The following is a 22864-nucleotide window of genomic DNA, read 5'->3' as shown; positions in this document are numbered from 1 at the left end:
ACCAACCCATCCTCCCCAGTCCCTTTCCCTTTGGTACCTGTTAGTCCATTCTTGAGTTCTGTGATTCTGCTGCTGTTTTGTTCCTTCAGTTTTTCCTTTGTTCTTATATTCCACAGATGAGTGAAATCATTTGGTATTTCTCTTTCTCTGCTTGGCTTGTTTCATTGAGCAAAATACCCTCCAGCTCCATCCATGTTGCTGCAAATGGTTGGATTTGCCCTTTTCTTATGGCTGAGTAGTATTCCATTGTGTATATGTACCACATCTTCTTTATCCATTCATCTATCGATGGACATTTAGGTTGCTTCCAATTCTTGGCTATTGTAAATAGTGCTGCGATAAACATAGGGGTGCACTGATCTTTCTCATACTTGATTGCTGCATTCTTAGGGTAAATTCCTAGGAGTGCAATTCCTGGGTCAAATGGTAAGTCTGTTTTGAGCATTTTGATGTACCTCCATACTGCTTTCCACAATGGTTGAACAAGTTTACATTCCCACCAGCAGTGTAGGAGGGTTCCCCTTTCTCCACAGCCTCGCCAACATTTGTTGTTGTTTGTCTTTTGGATGGCAGCCATCCTTACTGGTGTGAGGTGATACCTCATTGTAGTTTTAATTTGCATTTCTCTGATAATTAGCGATGTGGAGCATCTTTTCATGTGTCTGTTGGCCATCTGTATTTCTTTTTTGGAGAACCGTCTGTTCAGTTCCTTTGCCCATTTTTTAATTGGGTTATTTGTTTTTTGTTTGTTGAGGCGTGTGAGCTCTTTATATATTCTGGACGTCAAGCCCTTATCGGATGTGTCATTTTCAAAGATATTCTCCCATACTGTAGGGTTCCTTTCTGCTCCACTGATGGTGTCTTTTGCTGTACAGAAGCTTTTCAGCTTAATATAGTCCCACTTGTTCATTTTTGCTGTTGTTTTCCTTGCCCGGGGAGATATGTTCAAGAAGAGGTCACTCATGTTTATGTCTAAGAGGTTTGTGCCTATGTTTTCTTCCAAGAGTTTAATGGTTTCATGACTTACATTCAGGTCTTTGATCCATTTTGAGTTTACTTTTGTATATGGGGTTAGACGATGGTCCAGTTTCATTCTCCTACATGTAGCTGTCCAGTTTTGCCAGCACCATCTGTTGAAGAGACTGTCATTTCGCCATTGTATGTCCATGGCTCCTTTATCAAATATTAATTGACCATATATGTCTGAGTTAATGTCTGGATTGTCTAGTCTGTTCCATTGGTCTGTGGCTCTGTTCTTGTGCCAGTACCAAATTGTCTTGATTACTATGGCTTTATAATAGAGCTTGAAGTTGGGGAGTGAGATCCCCCCTACTTTATTCTTCTTTCTCAGGATTGCTTTGGCTATTCGGGGTCTTTGGTGGTTCCATATGAATTTTTGAATTATTTGTTCCAGTTCATTGAAGAATGTTGCTGGTAGTTTCATAGGGATTGCATCAAATCTGTATATTGCTTTGGGCAGGATGGCCATTTTGACGATATTGATTCTTCCTAGCCATGAGCATGGGATGCGTTTCCATCTGTTAGTGTCCCCTTTAATTTCTTTTAAGAGTGACTTGTAGTTTTCAGAATATAAGTCTTTCACTTCTTTGGTTAGGTTTATTCCTAGGTATTTTATTTTTTTTGATGCAATTGTGAATGGAGTTGTTTTCCTGATTTCTCTTTCTGTTGGTTCATTGTTGGTATATAGGAAAGCCACAGATTTCTGTGTGTTGATTTTGTATCCTGCAACTTTGCTGTATTCCGATATCAGTTCTAGTAGTTCTGGGGTGGAGTCTTTAGGGTTTTTTATGTACAGTATCATGTCATCTGCAAATAGTGACAGTTTGACTTCTTCTTTGCCAATCTGGATTCCTTGTATTTTTTTGTTTTGTCTGATTGCCGTTGCTAGGACCTCTAGTACAATGTTAAATAACAGTGGGGAGAGTGGGCATCCCTGTGTAGTTCCCGATCTCAGCAGAAATGCTTTCAGCTTCTCGCTATTCAATATAATGTTGGCTGTGGGTTTTTCATAGATGGCCTTTATTATGTTGAGGTACTTGCCCTCTATTCCCTTTTTGCTGAGAGTTTTTATCATGAATGGATGTTGAACTTTGTCAAATGCTTTTTCAGCATCTATGGAGATGATCATGTGGTTTTTGTCTTTCTTTTTGTTGATGTGGTGGATGATATTGATGGACTTTCGAATGTTGTGCCATCCTTGCATCCCTGGGATGAATCCCACTTGGTCATGGTGTACGATGGTTTTGATGTATTTTTGAATTCGGTTTGCTAAAATTTTGTTGAGTATTTTTGCGTCTACGTTCATCAGGGATATTGGTCTGTAGTTTTCTTTTTTGGTGGAGTCTTTGCCTGGTTTTGGTATTAGGGTGATGTTAGCTTCGTAGAATGAGTTTGGGAGTATCCCCTCCACTTCTATTTCTTGGAAAACTTTAAGGAGAATGGGTATTATGTCTTCCCTGTATGTCTGATAAAATTCCGAGGTAAATCCATCTGGCCCCGGGGGTTTTGTTCTTTGGTAGTTTTTTGATTACCGCTTCAATTTCGTTGCTGGTAATTAGTCTGTTTAGATTTTCTGTTTCTTTTTGGGTCAGTCTTGGAAGGTTGTATTTTTCTAGGAAGTTGTCCATTTCTCCTAGGTTTCCCAGCTTGTTAGCATATAGGTTTTCATAGTAGTCTCTAATAATTCTTTGTATTTCTGCGGGATCTGTTGTGATTTTTCCTTTCTCACTTCTGATACTGTTGATTTGTGTTGACTCTCTTTTCCTCTTAATAAGTCTGGCTAGAGGCTTATCTATTTTGTTTATTTTCTCGAAGAACCAGCTCTTGGTTTCATTGATTTTTGCTATTGTTTTATTCTTCTCAATTTTATTTATTTCTTCTCTGATCTTTATTATGTCCCTCCTTCTGCTGACCTTAGGCCTCATTTGTTCTTCTTTTTCCAATTTTGATAGTTGTGACATTAGACCGTTCATTTGGGATTGCTCTTCCTTTTTTAAATATGCTTGGAGTGCTATATACTTTCCTCTTAAGACTGCTTTTGCTGCGTCCCACAGAAGTTGGGCCTTAGTGTTGTTGTTGTCATTTGTTTCCATACATTGCTGGATCTCCATTTTGATTTGGTCATTGATCCATTGATTATTTAGGAGCGTGTTGTTTAGCCTCCATGTGTTTGTGAGCCTTTTTGCTTTCTTTGAACAGTTTATTTCTAGTTTAATGCCTTTGTGGTCTGAAAAGTTGGTTGGTAGGATTTCAATCTTTTGGAATTTACTGAGGCTCTTTTTGTGTCCTAGTATGTGGTCTATTCTGGAGAATGTTCCATGTGCACTTGAGAAGAACGTGTATCCTGTTGCTTTTGGATGTAGAGTTCTGTAGATGTCTATTAGGTCCATCTGTTCTAGTGTGTTGTTCAGTGCCTCTGTGTCCTTACTTATTTTCTGTCTGGTGGATCTGTCCTTTGCAGTGAGTGGTGTGTTGAAGTCTCCTAGAATGAATGCATTGCATTCTATTTCCTCCTTTAGTTCTGTTAATATTTGTTTCAGGTATGTTGGTGCTCCTGTATTGGGTGCATATATATTTATAATGGTTATATCCTCTTGATGGACTGAGCCCTTTATCATTATGTAATGTCCTTCTTTGTCTTTTGTTACTTTCTTTATTTTGAAGTCTGTTTTGTCTGATACCAGAATTGCAACACCTGCTTTCTTCTCTCTGTTGTTCGCTTGAAATATCTTTTTCCATCCCTTGACTTTAAGTCTGTGCGCGTCTTTGGGTTTGAGGTGAGTCTCTTGTAAGCAGCATATGGATGGATCTTGCTTTTTTATCCATTCTATTACTCTGTGTCTTTTGATTGGTGCATTCAGTCCATTTACATTTAGGGTGATTATTGAAAGGTATGAATTTATTGCCATTGCAGGCTTTAAGTTTGTGGTTACCAAAGGTTTATGGTTAGCTTCTTTACTGTCTTACTGTCTAACTTAACTCGCTTGTTGAGCTATTATAAACACAATCTGATGATTCTTTATTTCTCTCCCTTCTTATTCCTCCTCCTCCCTTCTTCATATGTTGGGTGTTTTGTTGTGTGCTCTTTTTAGGAGTGCTCCCATCTAGAGCAGTCCCTGTAGGATGCCCTGTAGAGGTGGTTTGTGGGAGGCAAATTCCCTCAACTTTTGCTTGTCTGGGAATTGTTTAATCCCTTCTTCATATTTAAATGATATTCGTGCTGGATACAGTAGTCTTGGTTCGAGGCCCTTCTGTTTCATTGCATTAAGTATATCATGCCATTCTCTTCTGGCCTGTAGGGTTTCTGTTGAGAAGTCTTATGATAGCCTGATGGGTTTTCCTTTGTAGGTAACCTTTTTTTTCTCTCTGGCTGCTTGTAATACTTTGTCCTTGTCTTTGATCTTTGCCATTTTAATTATTATGTGTCTTGGTGTTGCCCTCCTTGGATCCCTTGTCATGGGAGTTCTGTGTACCTCTGTGGTCTGAGAGGCCATTTCTTCCCCTAGTTTGGGGAAATTTTCAGCAATTATTTCTTCAAAGACATTTTCTATCCCCTTTTCTCTCTCTACTTCTTCTGGAATGCCTATGATTCTTATATTATTCCTTTTATATTGATCACTCAGCTCTCTTAAAATTCTTTCATTCCTGGAGATCCTTTTATCTCTCTCTGCATCAGCTTCTCTGCGTTCCTGTTCTCTGTTTTCTAGTCCATTAATGGTCTCTTGCATCTCGTCCATTCTGTTTTGAAGTCCTTCCATAGCTTGTTTTATTTCTGAATTCTCCTTCCTTAGTTCTTGCATATTTCTCTGCAAGTCCATCAGCATAGTTATGACTTTTGTTTTGAATTCTTTTTCAGGTAGACTGGCTAAATCTATCTCCCCAGATTCCTTCTCAGGGGAAGATGTAGCAGATGCCGAAGCTGTCTGGGTTAGTCTTGTCTGGATCATATTTTTTTGCCTTTTCATGTTGACAGGTGCTATTGACTGTCAGCTGGGAGGGCCAAAATTTTCACTTACTACTGGCCTTTCTTTATTGGGGCAACTGCGACCCGTAGTGGCTTGTGTTGGATAATTGCGTGTAGACTGGGTCTTTGTGTCTTGCCTCGCTGGGAGGGAGAAATTTCCCTTTCTGTGGGCGGAATTTGTCTCAGGCTGCTTCTCTGCTTTCGCAGCGCCCGGTGGGGTGATGGATGGGGGGGCTGCTTGACTGTTTGCCTCCTTGAGGGGTCTCAGAGCTGTTGCCCAGGGGGTTAGTGCACCCGGTTTTCCCTGTAATTTCCAGCTGCTGTACTGTGACCTGGGTTGTTTCCGTCAAGCTGTTAAGTCCCTGTCCCTTTAAGACTTTCAAAAAGCCCCCGCTTTTCTTTGTCACAGGGGCATCAGCTTCGGCACCCGCTCAGAGGTCTTACTCCCTGTTTCCCCAGTATCCAGGGCCCCCTGGGCACGTACTGTGTCTGCGCTCTGGCCCGGATGTCTGGGGCTGGGTGTTCGGCAGTCCTGGGCTCCGTCTCCCTCCCGCTCTGCCTATTCTTCTCCCGCCGGGAGCTGGGGGGAGGGGCGCTCGGGTCCCGCCGGGCCGGGGCTTGTATCTTACCCCTTTCACCAGTCGCTGGGTTCTCGCTGGTGTAGCTGCAGTCTGGCCACTGTCCTGCGTCTTCTGGTCTCTCTTTTAGGGCTAGTTGTGTTTGTTGTATTTTCAAAAGTATATATGTTTTTGGGAGAAGATTCCCACTGTCCTACTCACGCCGCCATGTTGGCTCCGCCTCTTATCTTAAACTTTTATTTGGTTCATCTCCAAAATAAATGCTCTTCAGAAGCTCAGGAATATATTTAATTACACCTCAAACATACAAATGCCCATACTTCCCTCCTGTTTCTTTCCCTGACTTTCTTATTATCAAACTAACAGATTTGGACAGGTATTGAACTAGTTACATAGGTTATCTATGTGGAGTAATTTTTCTTCTCATACTGTTTATTCACTTATCTCTGTCCCCCAACCCCATTTCTACTTGGGATGCCAGTACTTGGTCACTGATTTTTAGTTTCACTCTCCTTGGAACTCAATGAAATGCTGATACATGGGTTGGGTATTATACAAAGTTATCATTTCTTATTTGGGATGTATCTAAAAACTGCTGGGATATTTAATTTACTTATTTAATTCACTATATCCTAAATCTAACATTTGATTTTTAATATTTTTGTTTCTGAAAGTTCATTTTTCTGGCTGTATTTGTAAATCTTGCCATGTAGCAGCACTGCTATTATTATATCCATTATCTTCACTCCTGAAAATAGTGATAATTGCTGTGTTCTCTTTGCTTTTGTGCCAATCAAAGGATTAGTTGTATGCTCAGGGGGAGTGGTTGTGTATTCATTGATAATTCTTTTGCTTTCCTGATGCATCTCTCAGCAGAGTAGTAAGAAGCCAGGGACTTTAATGTTCTAGATTTGTGGCAACATGTTGTCCAGATATTTTTCCTCAACTAATACAAGTCAAATAATACTCCCAGTTTCTCAAATATTTTCAGAATAGAGTCAGTGATTCACAAAGAGGAAATTTTCCTACACTTATTCCTGAAGCCTCCAATTTGTTTATTATGTGAAAGGTTTTGTTATGCCTATGATAGTCTTTCCATATTGACATGGGAGCACTGTGTCTGTGTTCCAGAATTAAGTCCCAAGAATGACAATTACTATCATAGGCACAGGACTTGCTGATGGCTTGCATATGGGAGCTATAGTTGTTTCCACAGTTGTAGGTCCACACCTGACATTTACAACAGATCATTAGAATTTCCGTGAAAGATCATTTCTGTGATCCACCTCCATCTCTGCATCTGCTACTTCTCAATGTAGAGAGACCTGTGCTTCTCTAACAAATAACACAGCCCAGCCGACTTTGAGTACTATTTAGGTACAGAACAATTTTGATGCAGCATAAGAACTCTGATATTGCAATGCAAGACTTGAGTAATAAATTGGTCTGAATTATTATTGACCGATTACTATTTATACTATACTTCAAATGTTTACAAAATCAGTTTTCTAGTTAGATAATAGAATAAAAACCAAGTTGTCAATAGATTGTTTTTCACTGGGAGCTGCTACTTTTTGTCCCACATGTTATATTACTTTTAGATGACTTCCTACTTCCTGTCAGATAAAAATGATCCTATCAGTGAATACCAACTATCCAAAAGAAATACATTCAGAAAAGTGTCATTAATAAGCATATTAAAACTTCAATCACTCGTTTGATAAAATAAGGAAAATGAAAATACTAAGACAAGTAACAAGGAAAAGAACTTTTAAAAAAATATCAAATGCTACTCTTCTGGAGCTTATCTTTTCACACTTTTTCTCTTGCAAATATGCCCATATATATCACATGTAATATTTATAAATGGATAAACAGCTATTAAAAAGCGTGGTAAAACATAGCTTGCCACATGCTGTTTTAAACTTAGATATATGTGAATCTAGTTAGTTCCCTAGTTACTTCCCTAACCCTACCCCTACCCCTTTGTGATGCTTCTCTCTTTATCATACATAATATATAACCATTTTAAAACTGCTGCAGAATTTGGTTTGCAAGTATTTTAGAGGATATTCATATGTGTGTTTACAAGGAGGTTTATAGTTTCCTTTAGCAATGTGTATGTTTTGTGATCTTGGTAATACTTGCCTCGTAGGATGAATGGGAAAGTGTTTGTCTTCTGTTTCCTCCAGGACTTTGTGAAAGAGTGGTGTTAATTATTCTTTGAACATTTGGTAAAACTCACCATAGAAGACATCTAGGCCTTGAGTTGCTTTATGGGAAGTTTTTGATTATGAACTTGATTATCTCTACTTGCTACAAATATATCAAGATTTTCTACTCCTTCTTTAGCCAAGCTGGTGGTTTGTGTCTTTGTAGGAATTTATCCATTTCATTTAGGTTAAGCAACAGGCTTATAATTGTTTTCAGTATTTCCTTATAGTTCCTCTAATTATTGTAAGGTTTAGGGACACTCCTCTTTCTTTCCTGATTTATGTAATTAGAGTCTTTTTTTTTTATCTTGTTCTATGCAAGTATTTTTCAATTTATTGATTTTTTTTAAATAACCAACTTTTGGTTTCATGAATTTTCTCTAATATTTTTCTATTCTCTACTTAATTTATTTCTACACTAATCTCTTTTATTTCCTTTCTTCTGCTTGCTTTGGGTTTAGAGTGCTCTTCTTTTCAGTTTCTATTTTATGGGAATTTTTTTTCTGGTTCCATTGTGATATAATTAAAATACAGGACTGTGTAAGTTTAAGATGTAGAGCAGAATGACTTGGCTTACATATTGCTAGATGATTACCACAATGCTTAGTTAACATCCATCACCTCATAGAGATGTGAAAAAAATGTTCTTTCTTTGTGGTGAGAACTCTTAGGATTTACTTTCTTAACAACTTTCAAATATACCATACAAATGTAAGTATAGTCATCATGTTCTATACTACATCCCAAGTACTTACTCGTCTTGTAACCAGAAGTTTGTACACTTAGAGCACCGTTGTCCAATCTTTCCCCATCCCTGTAACCACAAACCTGTTTGACATTTCTTTTAGCATAATACTGTCAAGGTCCATGTATGTTCTTTCAAGTGGCATAATTTCCTTCTTTTTATGGGTGAATAATATCCAATTGCATGGTATGGAATATTTATGTGTTTAAAGAGGTTTTCTTTTTGCGGTTTTTATTTTTACTGAACTTGTGTTACCAAAATAAATTGAAACTTAATTTTTTCACTTGGCAACAGACATTTGATATTCTATCACTTTTGTATATTGAAAACTATTTGAGAAAAAAGCTTCTTTATTTATAACAAAATATATATATCCCCAAGCCCTCACATATATTTTGGATTTTTTGATCAAAGTTTTACTTTGACTTCTTCCTTCATCTCATTCTACTCATTCTTCTTTCTGAATGCATCACTTATTGTCTGCTTCTGATAACCTGCATTAAAATTTGTCTGCCATTAATATTCTACATGCTCAGTGACTATATACAAATAAATGTTTCTACAATACATAATCTATTCATATACACAGACACAAGTTCACAATAAAAATTTCTAAGAATGATTGCCTTTCTTTTGTTCTAACTATATATTCTTTAAAGAGATTTTATGCTTTATATGACTATTATGACAGAGATATTTGCTCGTTGATTTCCTGTTGTTTATTGTTATTAGTCTTCTGATTTTCAAATATTTCCATTTTTTACCTAGAACACCAAATTCTCTCGTCAACTCCACTAGTTCCCTATTAGAGTTCCTTGAGTTCTCTGGATGTGTAAGAATGACTTGAGGATAAAATAAGAGATAGGTCCAATTTTAAGAAATCAATAATTGTTAAGACATGTGACTGTACTATGTTTCACTTTGAAAAGATAATGTTGCTTATTAACTTGTGAACAATGGTAGGAGCCATCCATTGTATGATATATTTCCATTTCAGAAAAGGAAAGTGTTAATAAAAAAGACTTTAAAATCAAATGCAATCATTTATTTATTCTTTCTCATATTAATCCTTATTTTTTCATTCTCTTTTGTTATTGAATATCCAAAATCTTCCAATAAAATATTGAGCATTTCTGTTTTTGATTCATCATATTCATTGGGGGTGGGGTATATGCTATTAGACTTTTCAAAGAACTGGCTTCTGAATTTCTTTAACTTATTTACATGATTTCATTTTCTGTCCATAGTAAGTTACATTTCCCATTTAGGTTTTTCAAATTTATTAGAATAAGTTCCTCTCTTTAGGGCTATTTTACATTTCTGTAAAAAAGGAATTCATTTACTATAACTCAATTCATTCTGATACATTGTTTTCAGTGCTGTAGGTAACTTGCTGTGACATGTCTGCATTTCATTGCTTTCCAGATAACAATTAGTTAATCAGATACAAATGCCTTAATTTTCAAGGAGTTATATTTATCTGGGTTTTCCAATTCTTTGTATATTTTAATTTAAATTATTATGATAGAATTTAGACTTTATAAGTCTAATTTGTGTTGCAGGTAGACACTGGCTATCAAATACACTGGGAAATGTTCTTCCCTTGACCCACAGCTCTGTAAGCAGCAGACAACACTATTCAGAAAAAAATGTAATCTTTGTGTGAATATGACATGGTTTCTAAATCAGACTTTCTTTGAATGCACCATGATTGTGTCATTCCAAGTGCTCCTACACACTAATCCCCAGACTTTAATCCTGAGCCTTGTGATCTGTAATCTAACATCTATCCCCTGGTTTATGCTCTCCTGAGTGTCCACAAGTCATTTTATGGATTACTGCTTTTGAAAGCAGATCAGCTGTTTTTAGTTGAATCTTTATTGCTGACACCTTCTATTTACAACTTTGCTATGATTTCAGTTATAGATTCAAAAGAATACTTGTCACATATTTCCCAGTATTTGTTTTCATATTAATATTTATCTCTATTTTCTCAATATTGAAAGTGCTATTTATTGTTTCCTACATTTTAAATTACATGATTATTTAAACATGTTAGACATTTTGTGTGAAATTATCTTTATTGCATATGTTTTAGTATCACTACTCTGTATATTTTATGAGCTGCAAAGAATTTTACCATGTTTTCCTAATTACTTTTATTATGTATTAATATTAGGAAGTTTATTTCTTTTCAAAATGATTTTTTCAAAGAAATTGACATGCAAAACTATCAGATATTGATTTGAAAAATGAACATACCAAAATCGCATGAGCAGAGTTCATTGGAAGCTAGGTTAAAGAAGTGTTGAGAAAATTAATGTCATTGAAGTACGTATGTACTTCATATCCTTAATCTCACAATCATGTAAGACAAACAGATCAAAAACATGTTTAAAAAAACAAGATTCTAAACATGAAAAATAAAATCTCTTGGGATCATTTACTAATATTTTTTATATGTTTTTAAAATATTTTATTTTCCTTAGCTGAGAGTATGGCAGTTCTTTTCATTGCATCCTTGAAGGCTTTCTTAACTTGGTTGTTTCTTAAGGTGTAAATAAATGGGTTCAATGTAGGTGAAATAGAAGAAATGAGCAGTGAAACCACTTTGATGATGGTCACTTCTTCCTTTGCTGTAGGATTCATGTAGATGAAAATGCAGGTGCCATACGTGATGGAAACCACAATCATGTGGGAGGAACAGGTTGAAAAGGCCTTTTTCCTTTGTTGAACAGAAGGAAATCTGAAAATTGTCTTGATGATGGAAGCATATGAGAGAACTACACAGGTAAGAGTCATATTTAGGGTCAGCACAGCACAGATGATGACTGTCTGTTCCATGGACCATGTATCTGAGCATGAGATTTTCACTAAGGGAAATGCATCACAGCCAAAGTGATCAATCATGTTGGAGTCACAAAATTTTAGATTTAAGCCCAGGCTAAGGGGTGGGATTATTACACATAAACCAGCCATCCAAGAACATATGATGAGAATCCTGCAGACTCTGCTGCTCATGATGATCACATAATGCAGGGGTTTGCAGATGGCCACATAGCGGTCATAGGACATGGCCGCCAGCAGGAAAAATTCTGTTACTCCACAGAGGTCGATAAAAAACACTTGGGTGGCACAAGCATTGTAGGTAATGACCTTGTCACCTGTTGCTATGTTATACAAGTATCTGGGGATAATGGCAGTTGTGAATGAGATCTCCAAGAAAGAGAAATTTTTTAAGAAAAAGTACATAAGTGTTTTAAGGTGAGAATCCACAAAAGTGAGTGTGATGATCGTCAGGTTTCCAGCTACATTCAGTGTGTAGGTGAGAAATAGAAAGACGAAAATCAGAACCTGCAGGTCAGGGTCATCTGTCAGTCCCAGCAGAATGAATGTAGTTACTGTACCATTTCTCATCACTGACTTCTAACTTCTCTCCAATCTGTATGGAATATTCAGAGTTTTCCCATAGGTTATAGACCACTTTAAGTGTTCAAAAATGTAATGTATTCAAACATATTTCATTATATATATTATACATTTTATATTTATCCTGTACTTAGGATTTTCCCATATGACTAAGTAGATAGCTGAAGAGTTGTAATTTTATGAGTAGCTAAAATGTCCTTTAGCTGTCAAGAATTATTCCCTGTTCAGAGACAAAGTCGATAACCTCGATTTTACATCTTTTCTTGACATTTTGGGTCTTTTCAAAAACAGTGCTAATGTAACTTGGGTTTGCCATACAGAGCCTAGAGCAAACCTTGAGGTCTTTTATCCAAAAAATTTTTGTTGGTGTCTTTTTTAGGTTATGGGTGCTTAATTCTTATAAACAAACTTAAGCCCTGCTGGTCATTTCCACCCCCTCTACACACTCTGTTTTTTCAGAATTAGTAGTTCCTTTAGTATGTTACATTTACTGCTAACAGGTGATGACCGCTTACTCTTTGCCCCTCCATCTGCTGCCAATGAGTTATTTCATCCTGACTGATGCTACACCAGTATGGACTCAAATGTTTCTAATATGAAATCAGTATTTCAAATTTTGAGGACTCCTGACATCAATAATAGAAAGTATTTTCCCCTTTGTACCTAGTTTGTGTTATAGTGGATTCATTTATTTCTTAACAATGTGTTCTTCTCCTACTGCGGCTTGGGCAGAATTGATTGTGACTATTTACCTAGTCCATAATGTTTCCAAAATGAGAAAAATAACTAACACAATCATGGCTTACTCAAAAGTTAGAATCCTCTTAAGAAATTTGCAACTGTCAAGTATTAATATAAAATTGAGCTATAGAATGGTTATTTACATATACATTCATATATATATATATATATATACACAAATACATTACATATAATTTTTGCCTCGCACTCATCTTTTCCTTCTATCTTTTCTCCTAATCTCTCAGATGATTGTACATCATTGTGAAACTTTACTGAGGCCTTTCACATTTAGCAATTGATAATGCATTAAAGCATTATTTAACCTCAAATTATATCTGTATTTCTCTAATACACTACAACTTATTTTACAATAGATTGTCACTAAAGTGTAATTAACTATCTTTCTAACAAATGTTCAAAATGAACACAAGAGTATGCAATGAAATATTGTCACTTCAATTGTTATGTTATTCTTTTTTGAGATGAGAAGAATGCAAGGGCAAAGTGATATGCGTCTATATACCCCGAAACACTTTGTTTTTAAGTGAGGTTGAATATCTGTCCAAAATTATCCTGATTATATCATATTAAGTTATATACACATTTATTTCATAACTTATGCATAAAAACCTCCTAGGCAATGACATTTATCTATATAAGAAAATTCATTCTAAAAAAATGACATCTCATAAATATATCTTAAATACATCAAAAATATAGAAATTATCATTGAAATCCGCTTTCTTTTCCAGAAGAAAATATAACCTAGATCTTAAAAAATGAATTATAATCAAATAAACAAATTTTATCATACTCACTCTTTGTTTTGTAAATTGGAGCTTCTGTTAGTTGTTTAAACATGGCAATATTAAGACTGCAGTGTTGAAAGTGACATTTTTATTAAAGTACTTATAGCCTCACACTCATTGGCATGTCTGACTATGCAGAGAACTCCATGTGTTTCCATATCCAACAAGTTGGACAGACTTGCTGAGAAACTCTTTCCACTGGTGGAAGAGATTAATTTTAAATCATCAAGGCAGACAGAAATGTTTTTGTAATGTTAAATATGACTTTTCTTTTTAATTTTCAGAAAATGCAACTAGGTGAAAAAAACAAATGGTCCTTGGTGACCTAGGATCAGGAGTCATTAATTAATTTTCTGTGTAAAGTTTGGCAAAAACCCAAGTAACACAGGCTTCAGTGGGGACTGTGTCCTTGGAGACAGGAGGATGTTAGAGCACCATTTGGCCTGGGCCAGGAGGAACACTCTGTCATTTAATTTACACAGTTCATGTTTTAAAAATCTTCTCCATTTAGTAATGCATTTGGAAGATTGTAATTCTTTATCACATGAATTATTTATTATTAAATAATTTTAATTAGAAAGCAAAAGGAAAACTTTATAAATTCCTTAAAGTTACTACTTAGATGATAGACTTTATCCTTCCATATTTTTCTTTTGCCAAATATACTAACCAATGCATAAGAATTTGCAGCCATATCTTATAATTGGCTTTTATGGTTGTATAGCAGTATGAATGTGCTTAGTGCCCCTGATTTTTATACTTCAAAATGGTCAAAATGATAAATTTTATGTCATGTATATTTCACACAATGGAAGAACATACTTTTATATATTTAAATATATGTTCATTTATTATATAATGTTAATTTGCTTTTACCAACCTTTCAGTATTAATAATATTAGCTATATATATATTTTGGCAATTTTAAACTAATACCTGAAGTAAATATACAATGTTCTTTATTTTCCAGTTATCAACCCATTCTATCAAAAGCATTTTCATACAAATTTTTTGCATGTGCAAGAATAATTTATATAAGTGAAATTTCTAGATAAAAATGTGATTTCACTTATGAAAATTTGAATATTATGTTATATGATTATTTTGTCAAATATTTGCCACAATAATTATATTTTAGAGCACATTATTATTTTTATTTTGATGCCTAATTATATCTTGTTTTTTCAAATATGTATGTATTTTAAGATTATAATGTATTTTAAAGGGTCAATATGGATTTCTGGCATGCAGTTCATGGTTATATACAGAAAAATGTCTTAAAGTATTTTAACAGTGTTACTGAGATATAATTGACATTCAGTTAACGGCACATATTTGAAGTGCACAATTTGATGTTTTGACATATGTATACTGCCCCAAAGTATCACCACGATGACAGTAATAAATATGTTCATCATTCCCAATAGTTTTCTTGCATCTCATTTTGTCTGTCCTGCCTGCATATTCCCCTCTGCTGTATCCTGGCCAACCCCTCATCTGTTCTCTGTCATTAGAGATTAGATTGCATTTTCTAGAATTTTATATGAATGGGATCATACAGTATGTACTAATGTGTCACCTAGCTTATTTCACTTAGCATAATTTTTTTATTCATCCACATTACTATGTATATCTGTAGTTCATCCCATTTATTTCTAAGAAATATTCCATTGTGTGGAGTTTGCTTACTATTCACTTGCTCAGAGGTATTTTGTCATTTCAATTGTAAGGCACTGAACAAATAAAGCTGCTATGATATTCATGCAAAAATCTCTCTAATGACATATACTTTCATTTCTATTGTGTAAATACATAGGAGTACAATGACTGGCTCATATGGAAGGTATATATTTAACTTTTTAAGAAACTACTAAAAAGGTTTCCAAATCAGTATTATGATTTTACATCCCACCAGCAGTGTAGGAGTGTTTTGATTGATCCACCTCCTTGGTATGCTCAGTCTTTATTCTTTTATACATTCTAGTAGTGCTATCTCATTGTGATTTTATTTTTTGTATGCATATATGCTAATACTGTTGCACATCTTTTGGTGCATTTAGTTGCCATCTGTATATCTTCCTTGGTAAAGTGTCTGTTTAAATCATTTGCTTTTGTTTTATGTGTTTTGTTTTCATTGAGTTCTGAGAGTTCTTTATGTAGTCTGGATCAAGTCTTTTATCAGATATGTTATTCACATATATTTGCCTCCAGTTTGTGGCTTGTCATATTCTTAATAATGTCTTTTTAACAGCAGAATTTCTTAATTTTAATGAATGACATTTAATCATTTTTTAAATTATCATGCTTTAACTAAAATATTTATAAAATCTTAATATAAAAATAGTCTGTTTTCCCCTCCAAGTGTTAGAGTTTGTTACATATGGTCTGTGATTAATTTTGCCTTATTTTTGTAAATTTATTTATAAATAGCACAAGATATATAGCAAAATTCCTTTTTAAAAAATATGGCTCTCCATTCTACCAGGTCAATTTGTTGAAAAGACTAACCTTTCCCCAATGTTTTTGCATTTCTATGAAAATACCATTTCACCATAAATATAAGGGGTTACTTTGGAAATTTCAGTTCACTTCCACTGAACTATTTCACTATATATACACCAATATTGCAGCTTTTTATTACTCTAGCTGTATATGTGTTAAAATAAAAGGATAAGTCCTATAAATTAATTTTCTTTGATTATTCTAGTACTTTTGAATTTCCTTATGACTGTTATAATCAGCTTGGCAATTTTTTTATTGTTTATTTTATTTGATGTACAGTTGACATACAATCTTATATTGATTTCAAGTATATAACACTGTGCTTCAAGTTACCCATATTATTAAATCCTCACCGCAACTAGTGCAGTTACTACCTGTCAACACAGAAAGATGTTACAGAAACATTGGCTGTATTCTCCATGCTGTACTACCATCCCTGTGTCCAAATTGTTTTTGCCCTTTTATCCACCTCATGTTTTCCATTCACCTACCCCAACCCCTCCCCCATGGTAACCACAGTCACTTCTCAATGTCTATGAGTTTACTGCTATTTTGTTCATTTTGTTTTGTTTTTATAGTCCTAGAATGAGAGAAATCATATGGTATTTTTCTGTGCCTCGCTTATTTCACTTAGCATAATATCCTCTAGGTCCATTCATGTTATCACAAATAGCAGGGTTTCTTTTTTTTTATAGTGGATCACTATTACATTGTGTATATGTCCCACATCTTCTTTCTTCATTCATCTATTGATGAACAGTTTGGTTGCTTCTATCTCTTGACTGTTGTTTATAATGTGGCATAAACATAGGGGTGCATATATCTTTTTAAATTTGGGAATTAATTTTCTTCAGGTGAATTCCTAGAAGTAGAATTACTGAATCATATGGAATTTCTATTTTTATTTTTTTGAGGACCCTCCATACTGCTTTCCACAGAATCTGCACCAGTTTGCATTCCCAGCAGTAGTGTAGGAAGGTTCCCTTTTCTCTACATCCTCACCAACACTTGTTATTTCCTGTCTTCTGGATAGGTGCCATTCTGACTTAGGTGAGGTGATATCTCATTGTAGTGTTGGTTTCCATTCCCCTGATGATTATTGAAGTGGAGCATCTTTTTATGTGCTATTGGTCATTTGTATTCTTTCTTTGGAGAAATGTCTGTGCAGGTGTTCTGCCCACTTTGTAATCAGGTCGTTTGTTTTTTTGGTATTCAGGTGTATGAGTTCTTTATATATTTTGGATGTTGAACCCTCATCAAATGAATCATTTACAAATATATTCTCCTACGCTGTAGGTTACTTTTCTATTCTATTGATGATGTCCTTTTATGTACAGAAGACTTACTTTGAGGTAGTCCCGCTTGGTCATTTATTTTGTTTCCCTTGCCTCAGGAGATGTGTCCAGGAAAAACTTGCTTATGCTTATATTCAAGAGGTTTTTGCCCATGTTTTCTTCTAGGAGTTTTACGGTTTCATGTCTTACATTTAGGTGTTTCAATTCAAGTGTACTTTTGTGAATGGAGTTAGATAGTAAATCAATTTCATTCTCTTGAATGTAGCTGTCTAGTATTCTCCACAACAGTTATTAAAAAGACTGTCTTTGCACTATTATGTATTTATGGCTCCTTTATCATATATTGACTGTATATTTGTGGGCTTATATCTGGGCTATCTATTCTGTTACATTGATCTATGGATCTGTTCTTAGGCAAGTAACATACTGTTTTGATTACTGTAGCTTTGTAGTATAGCTTGAAATCAGGACCATAATACCTCCAGCTTTGTTCTTCTTTCTCAGGATTAATTTGGTTATTCAGGGTCTTTTGTGGTTTCATATGAATTTCACTATTATTTACACTAGTTCATTGGAAAATATCAGTATTTTGATAGGGATTACATTGAATCTCTAAATTGTTTTGGGCAAGGTGGTCATTTTGACAACATAAATTCTTCCTATCCATGAGCATGGTATAGATTTCCATTTATTTGAGTCTTCTTTAATTTCTCTCATCATAGTTTTTAGAGCACAGGTCTTTCACCTCCTTGATTAGGTTTGTCGTTAGGTGTTTTATTCTTTTTGTTACAATTGTAAATGAAATTATTTTCCAGATTTCTCTTTCTGCTAGTTCATTATTAGTATATAGGAATGCAACAGATGTCTGTATTAATTTTGTATCCTGCAACTTTGCTGAATCCAGTTATTAGTTTCAATAGTGTTTTGGTGGAGTCTTTAGGGTTTTCTATATATAGGATCATGTCATCTGCAAATATTGACAGTTTTACTCCTTCCTTACAAATTTGGATGCCTTTTAACTCTTTATCTTCTGACTGTTAGGACCCCCATTACCATATTGAATAAAAGTGAAAGGACATTCTTGTCTTATTTGTGATCTTAGAGGAAAAGCTTTCAACTTTTCACTATTGAGTATGATGTTAGCTGTGGGTTTCTCATATATGGCCTTTATTATATTGAGGTATGTTCCTTCTATGCCCATTTTGTTGAGAGGTTTTATCATGAATGGATGCTGAATATTGTTCAGTGCTTCTTCAACATTTACTGAGATGATCATAAAGTTTTCATCTTTTTTTGTTGCTCATGTGGTGTATCACATTGATTAATTTATGAATATTGTACCATCCTTGCATACCTCCAATAAATCCTACTTAGTCATGATGGATGATCCTTTTGATGTATTTTTTAATTCAGTTTGCTAATATATATATATTTTTGAATAGTATTTTTTTAATTTTGTTATCATTAATCTATAATTACATGAAGAACATTATGTTTACTAGGCTCTCCTCTACCCCAAGTCCCCCCAACAAAATCCAGTACAGTCACTGTCCATCAGCATAGTAAGATGTTGTAGAATCACTACTTGTCTTCTCTGTGTTGCACAGCTGTCCCCTTTTCCTCACCCTCAACACTATACATGCTAATCATAATACACCCTTTCTTCTTCCCTGCCCTTATCCCTCCCTACCCTCCCATTCTCCCCATTCTCTTTCCCTTTGGTAACGGTTAGTCCATTCTTGGGTTCTATGATTCTGCTGCTGTTTTGTTCCTTCAGTTTTTCCTTGTTCTTATATTCCACATATGAATGAAATCATTTGGTATTTGTCTTTCTCCGCTTGGCTTATTTCACTGAGCATAATACCCTCTAGCTCCATCCATGTTGTTGCAAATTATAGGATTTGTTTTCTTCTCATGGCTGAATAATATTCCATTGTGTATATGTACCACATCTTCTTTATCCATTCATCTACTGATGGACACTTCAGTTGCTTCCATTTCTTGGCTATTGTAAATAGTGATGTGATAAACATAGGGGTGCATCTGTCTTTTTCAAACTGGAGTGCTGCATACTTAGGGTAAATTCCTAGGAGTGGAATTCCTGGGTCAAATGGTAAGTCTATTTTGAGCATTTCGAGGAACCTCCATACTGCTTTCCACAGTGGTTGAACTAATTTACATTCCCACAAGCAGTGTAGGAGGGTTCCCCTTTCTCCACAACTTCACCAACATTTGTTGTTGTTTGTCTTTTGGATGGTCGCCTTCCTTACTAGTGTGAGGTGATATCTCATTGTGGTTTTAATTTGCATTTCTCTGATAACTAGCTATGTGGAGAACCTTTTCATGTGTCTGTTGGCCATCTGAATTTCTTCTTTGGAGAACTGTCTGTTCAGCAACTCTGCCCATTTTTTAAATGGATTATTTGCTTTATGTTTGTTGAGGTGCGTGAGCTCTTTATATATTTTGGATGTCAAGCCTTTATCATATCTGTCATTTATGAATATATTCTCCCATACTGTAGGGTGCCTTTTTGTTCTATTGATGGTGTCCTTTGCTGTACAGAAGCTTTTCAGCTTGATATAGTCCCACTTGTTCATTTTTGCTTTTGTTTTCCTTGCCCGGGGAGATATGTTCATGAAGAAGTCACTAATGTTTATGTCCAAGAGATTTTTGCCTATGTTTTCTTCTAAGAGTTTTATGGTTTCATGACTTACATTCAGGTCTTTGATCCATTTTGAATTTACTTTTGTGTATGGGGTTAGACAGTGATCCAGTTTTATTCTCTTACATGTAGCTGTCCTGTTTTGCCAGGACCATCTGTTGAAGACACTATCATTTCCCCAATGTATGCCCATGGCTCCTTTATCATATATTAACTGACCATATATCTTTGGGTTAATATCTGGACTTTCTATCCTATTCCACTGGTCTGTGGGTCTGTTCTTGTGCCAGTACCAAATTGTCTTGATTACTGTAGCTTTGTAGTAGAGTTTGAAGTTGGGAAGCATGATACCCCTGCTTTATTCTTCGTTCTCAGGTTTGCTTTGGCTATTCGGGGTCTTTTGTGGTTCCATATGAATTTTAAAACTATTGGTTCCAGTTTGTTGAAGAATGCTGTTGGTATTTTGATAGGGATTGCATCGAATCTGTAGATTGCTTCAGGCCGGATGGCCATTTTGACAATATTAATTCTTCCTAGCCAAGAGCATGGGATGAGCTCTCATTTGTTAATGTCTTCTTTAATTTCTCTTAAGAGTGTCTTGTAGTTTTCAGGGTATAGGCCTTTCACTTCTTTGGTTAGGTTTATTCCTAGGTATTTTATTCTTTTTGATGCAATTGTGAATGGAATTGTTTTCCTCATTTCTCTTTCTATTGGTTCATTGTCAGTGTATAGGAAAGCCACAGAATTCTTTGTGTTAATTTTGTATCCTGCAACTTTTCTGTATTCCGATATCAGTTCTAGTAGTTTTGGAGTGGAGTCTTTAGGGTTTTTTATGTACAATATCATGTCATCTGCAAATAGTGGCAGTTTAACTTCTTCTTTACCAATCTGGATTCCTTGTATTTCTTTGTTTTGTCTGATTGCCATTGCTAGGACCTCCAGTACTATGTTAAATAACAGTGGGGAGAGTGGAAATCCATGTCTTGTTCCTGATCTCAGAGGAAAAGCTTTCAACTTCTCACTGTTCAGTATGATATTAGCTGTTGGTTTATCATATATGGCCTTTATTATGTTGAGGTACTTGCCCTCTATATCCATTTTGCTGAGAGTTTTTATCATGAATGAATGTTGAATTTTGTCAAATGCTTTTTTAGCATCTATGGAGATGATCCTGTGGTTTTTGTCTTTCTTTTTGTTTGTGTGGTGGATGACGTTGATGGATTTTTGATTGTTGTACCATCCTTGCATCCCTGGGATGAATCCCACTTGGTTGTGGTGTATGATCCTTTTGATATATTTTTGAATTCAGTTTGCTAATATTTTATTGACTATTTTTGCATCTACATTCATCAGGGATATTGGTCTGTAATTTTCTTTTTTGGCTGTGTCTTTGCCTGGTTTTGGTATTAGAGTGATACTGGCTTCATAGAATGAGTTTGGGAGTATTCCCTCCTCTTCTATGTTTTGGAAAACTTCAAGGAAATTGGGTATTATATCTTCTCTGTATGTCTGATTAAATTCCGAGGTATATACATCTGGCCTGGGTATTTTTTCTTGGGTAGTTTTTTGATAACTGCTTCAATTTATTTGCTGGTAATTGGTTTGTTTAGATTTTGTGTTTCTTCTTTGGTCAGTCTTGGAAGGTTGTATTTTTCTAGGAAGTTGTCCATTTCTTCTAGGTTTTCCAACTTCTTTTTTTTTTTTTATTTTTTATTGAAGGGTAGTTGACAACAGCATTGCATTACATTAGTTTCAGGTGTACAACACAGTGACTCAACATTTATATACATGATATTTCTAGGTACCAGGTATCACCCTACCAAGCTGTTACAGTATCTTGACTATATTCCTTATGCTATACATTACATCCCGGTTACTTATTTATTTTACAATTGGAAGTGTGTTATATATATATATATATATATATATATATATATATATATAGTGAGGGCATCTCTCATATTTATTGATCAAATACTTGTTAACCACAACAAATCTCTGTATAGGGGGGTCAATACTCAATGCACAATCATTAATCCACCCCAAGCCCAATTTTCGTCAGTCTCCAATCTTCTGATGCATAACGAACAAATTCTTACATAGAGTACAAATTCTTACATAGTGAATAAGTTACATGGTGAACAGTGCAAGGGCAGTCATCACAGAAGCTTTCGGTTTTGTTAATGCATTATGAACTATACACAGTCAGTTCAAATATGAATATTCATTTGATTTTTAAACCTGATTTATATGTGGAAACCACATTTCTCTATTATTATTATTTTTAATAAAATGCTGAAGTGGTAGGTAGATACGAGATAAAGGTAGAAAACAGAGTTTAGTGTTGTAAGAGAGCAAATGTAGATGATCAGGTGTGTGCCTGTAGACTATGTGTTAATCCGCGCTAGACGAGGGCAATAAACATCCATGTATGCAGAAGATTTCTCTCAGAACATGAGGGGGGAGGTTCTAAGCCTCACCTCTGCTGCTCCCCATTTTCTCACCAGATGGCCCCCTGTGACTGTGCCTGTCTTAGGTTGTTCCTCCCTTGAGGAATCTTACCCGTCTCTGGCTAACCAGTCATCTTCCGGGGCCATACAGGGAAATGTTAAGTTGGTAAGTGAGAGAGAAGCCTTATCATTTGAAAAGGTTAGCTTTTTACTTCTTTGCATATTTATGCCCTGTGGCTTCTATGCCCAGCATTTGTCTTGAGGTGTCTTTACCACTTGGAAGAATTATGATACTCGGTAAATTCGACATGTGGCACGAGTTCTATTTAAAGGTTGTGATTGGGTAGGAAGAAGAAAAGCTACAGAAGTAGCAGGCAGAAGAAAACCTGGGAAGATTGATTATTTCTTTGACATATCTTCTTGTAGAGTAACTTCAGCATGGATAGGTTTTAAACG

At 35.3% G+C, this 22864-nt stretch overlaps 2 protein-coding genes across 4 annotated transcripts in view; one reads left to right on the top strand and one right to left on the bottom strand.

Moving 5' to 3' along the window:
- LOC130679067 (olfactory receptor 6C74-like) overlaps window positions 1-22864 on the top strand; it is a 118719-nt gene that overhangs the window by 34921 nt on the left and 60934 nt on the right. Inside the window, exon 1 of one of the 3 annotated variants that reach the window (XM_057486788.1) lies at window positions 11203-11311. The exons of the other annotated variants lie outside the window; for them this stretch is intronic. The gene's annotated coding sequence lies outside the window, so the exon portion shown is untranslated. Of the gene's footprint in view, window positions 1-11202; window positions 11312-22864 lie in introns of those variants that run through there. 3 annotated transcript variants of the gene reach the window in all.
- Window positions 10987-11937, bottom strand: LOC130679318 (olfactory receptor 6C2-like). The gene has a single exon (XM_057487924.1). It carries the CDS (start codon window positions 11935-11937, stop codon window positions 10987-10989), a length of 951 nt encoding a protein of 316 aa, XP_057343907.1.

Source organism: Manis pentadactyla, chromosome 10 (assembly GCF_030020395.1).
Source record: "Manis pentadactyla isolate mManPen7 chromosome 10, mManPen7.hap1, whole genome shotgun sequence".
Classification (NCBI taxonomy): domain Eukaryota; kingdom Metazoa; phylum Chordata; class Mammalia; order Pholidota; family Manidae; genus Manis; species Manis pentadactyla.
This window is presented reverse-complemented; position numbering and strand designations above follow the sequence as displayed.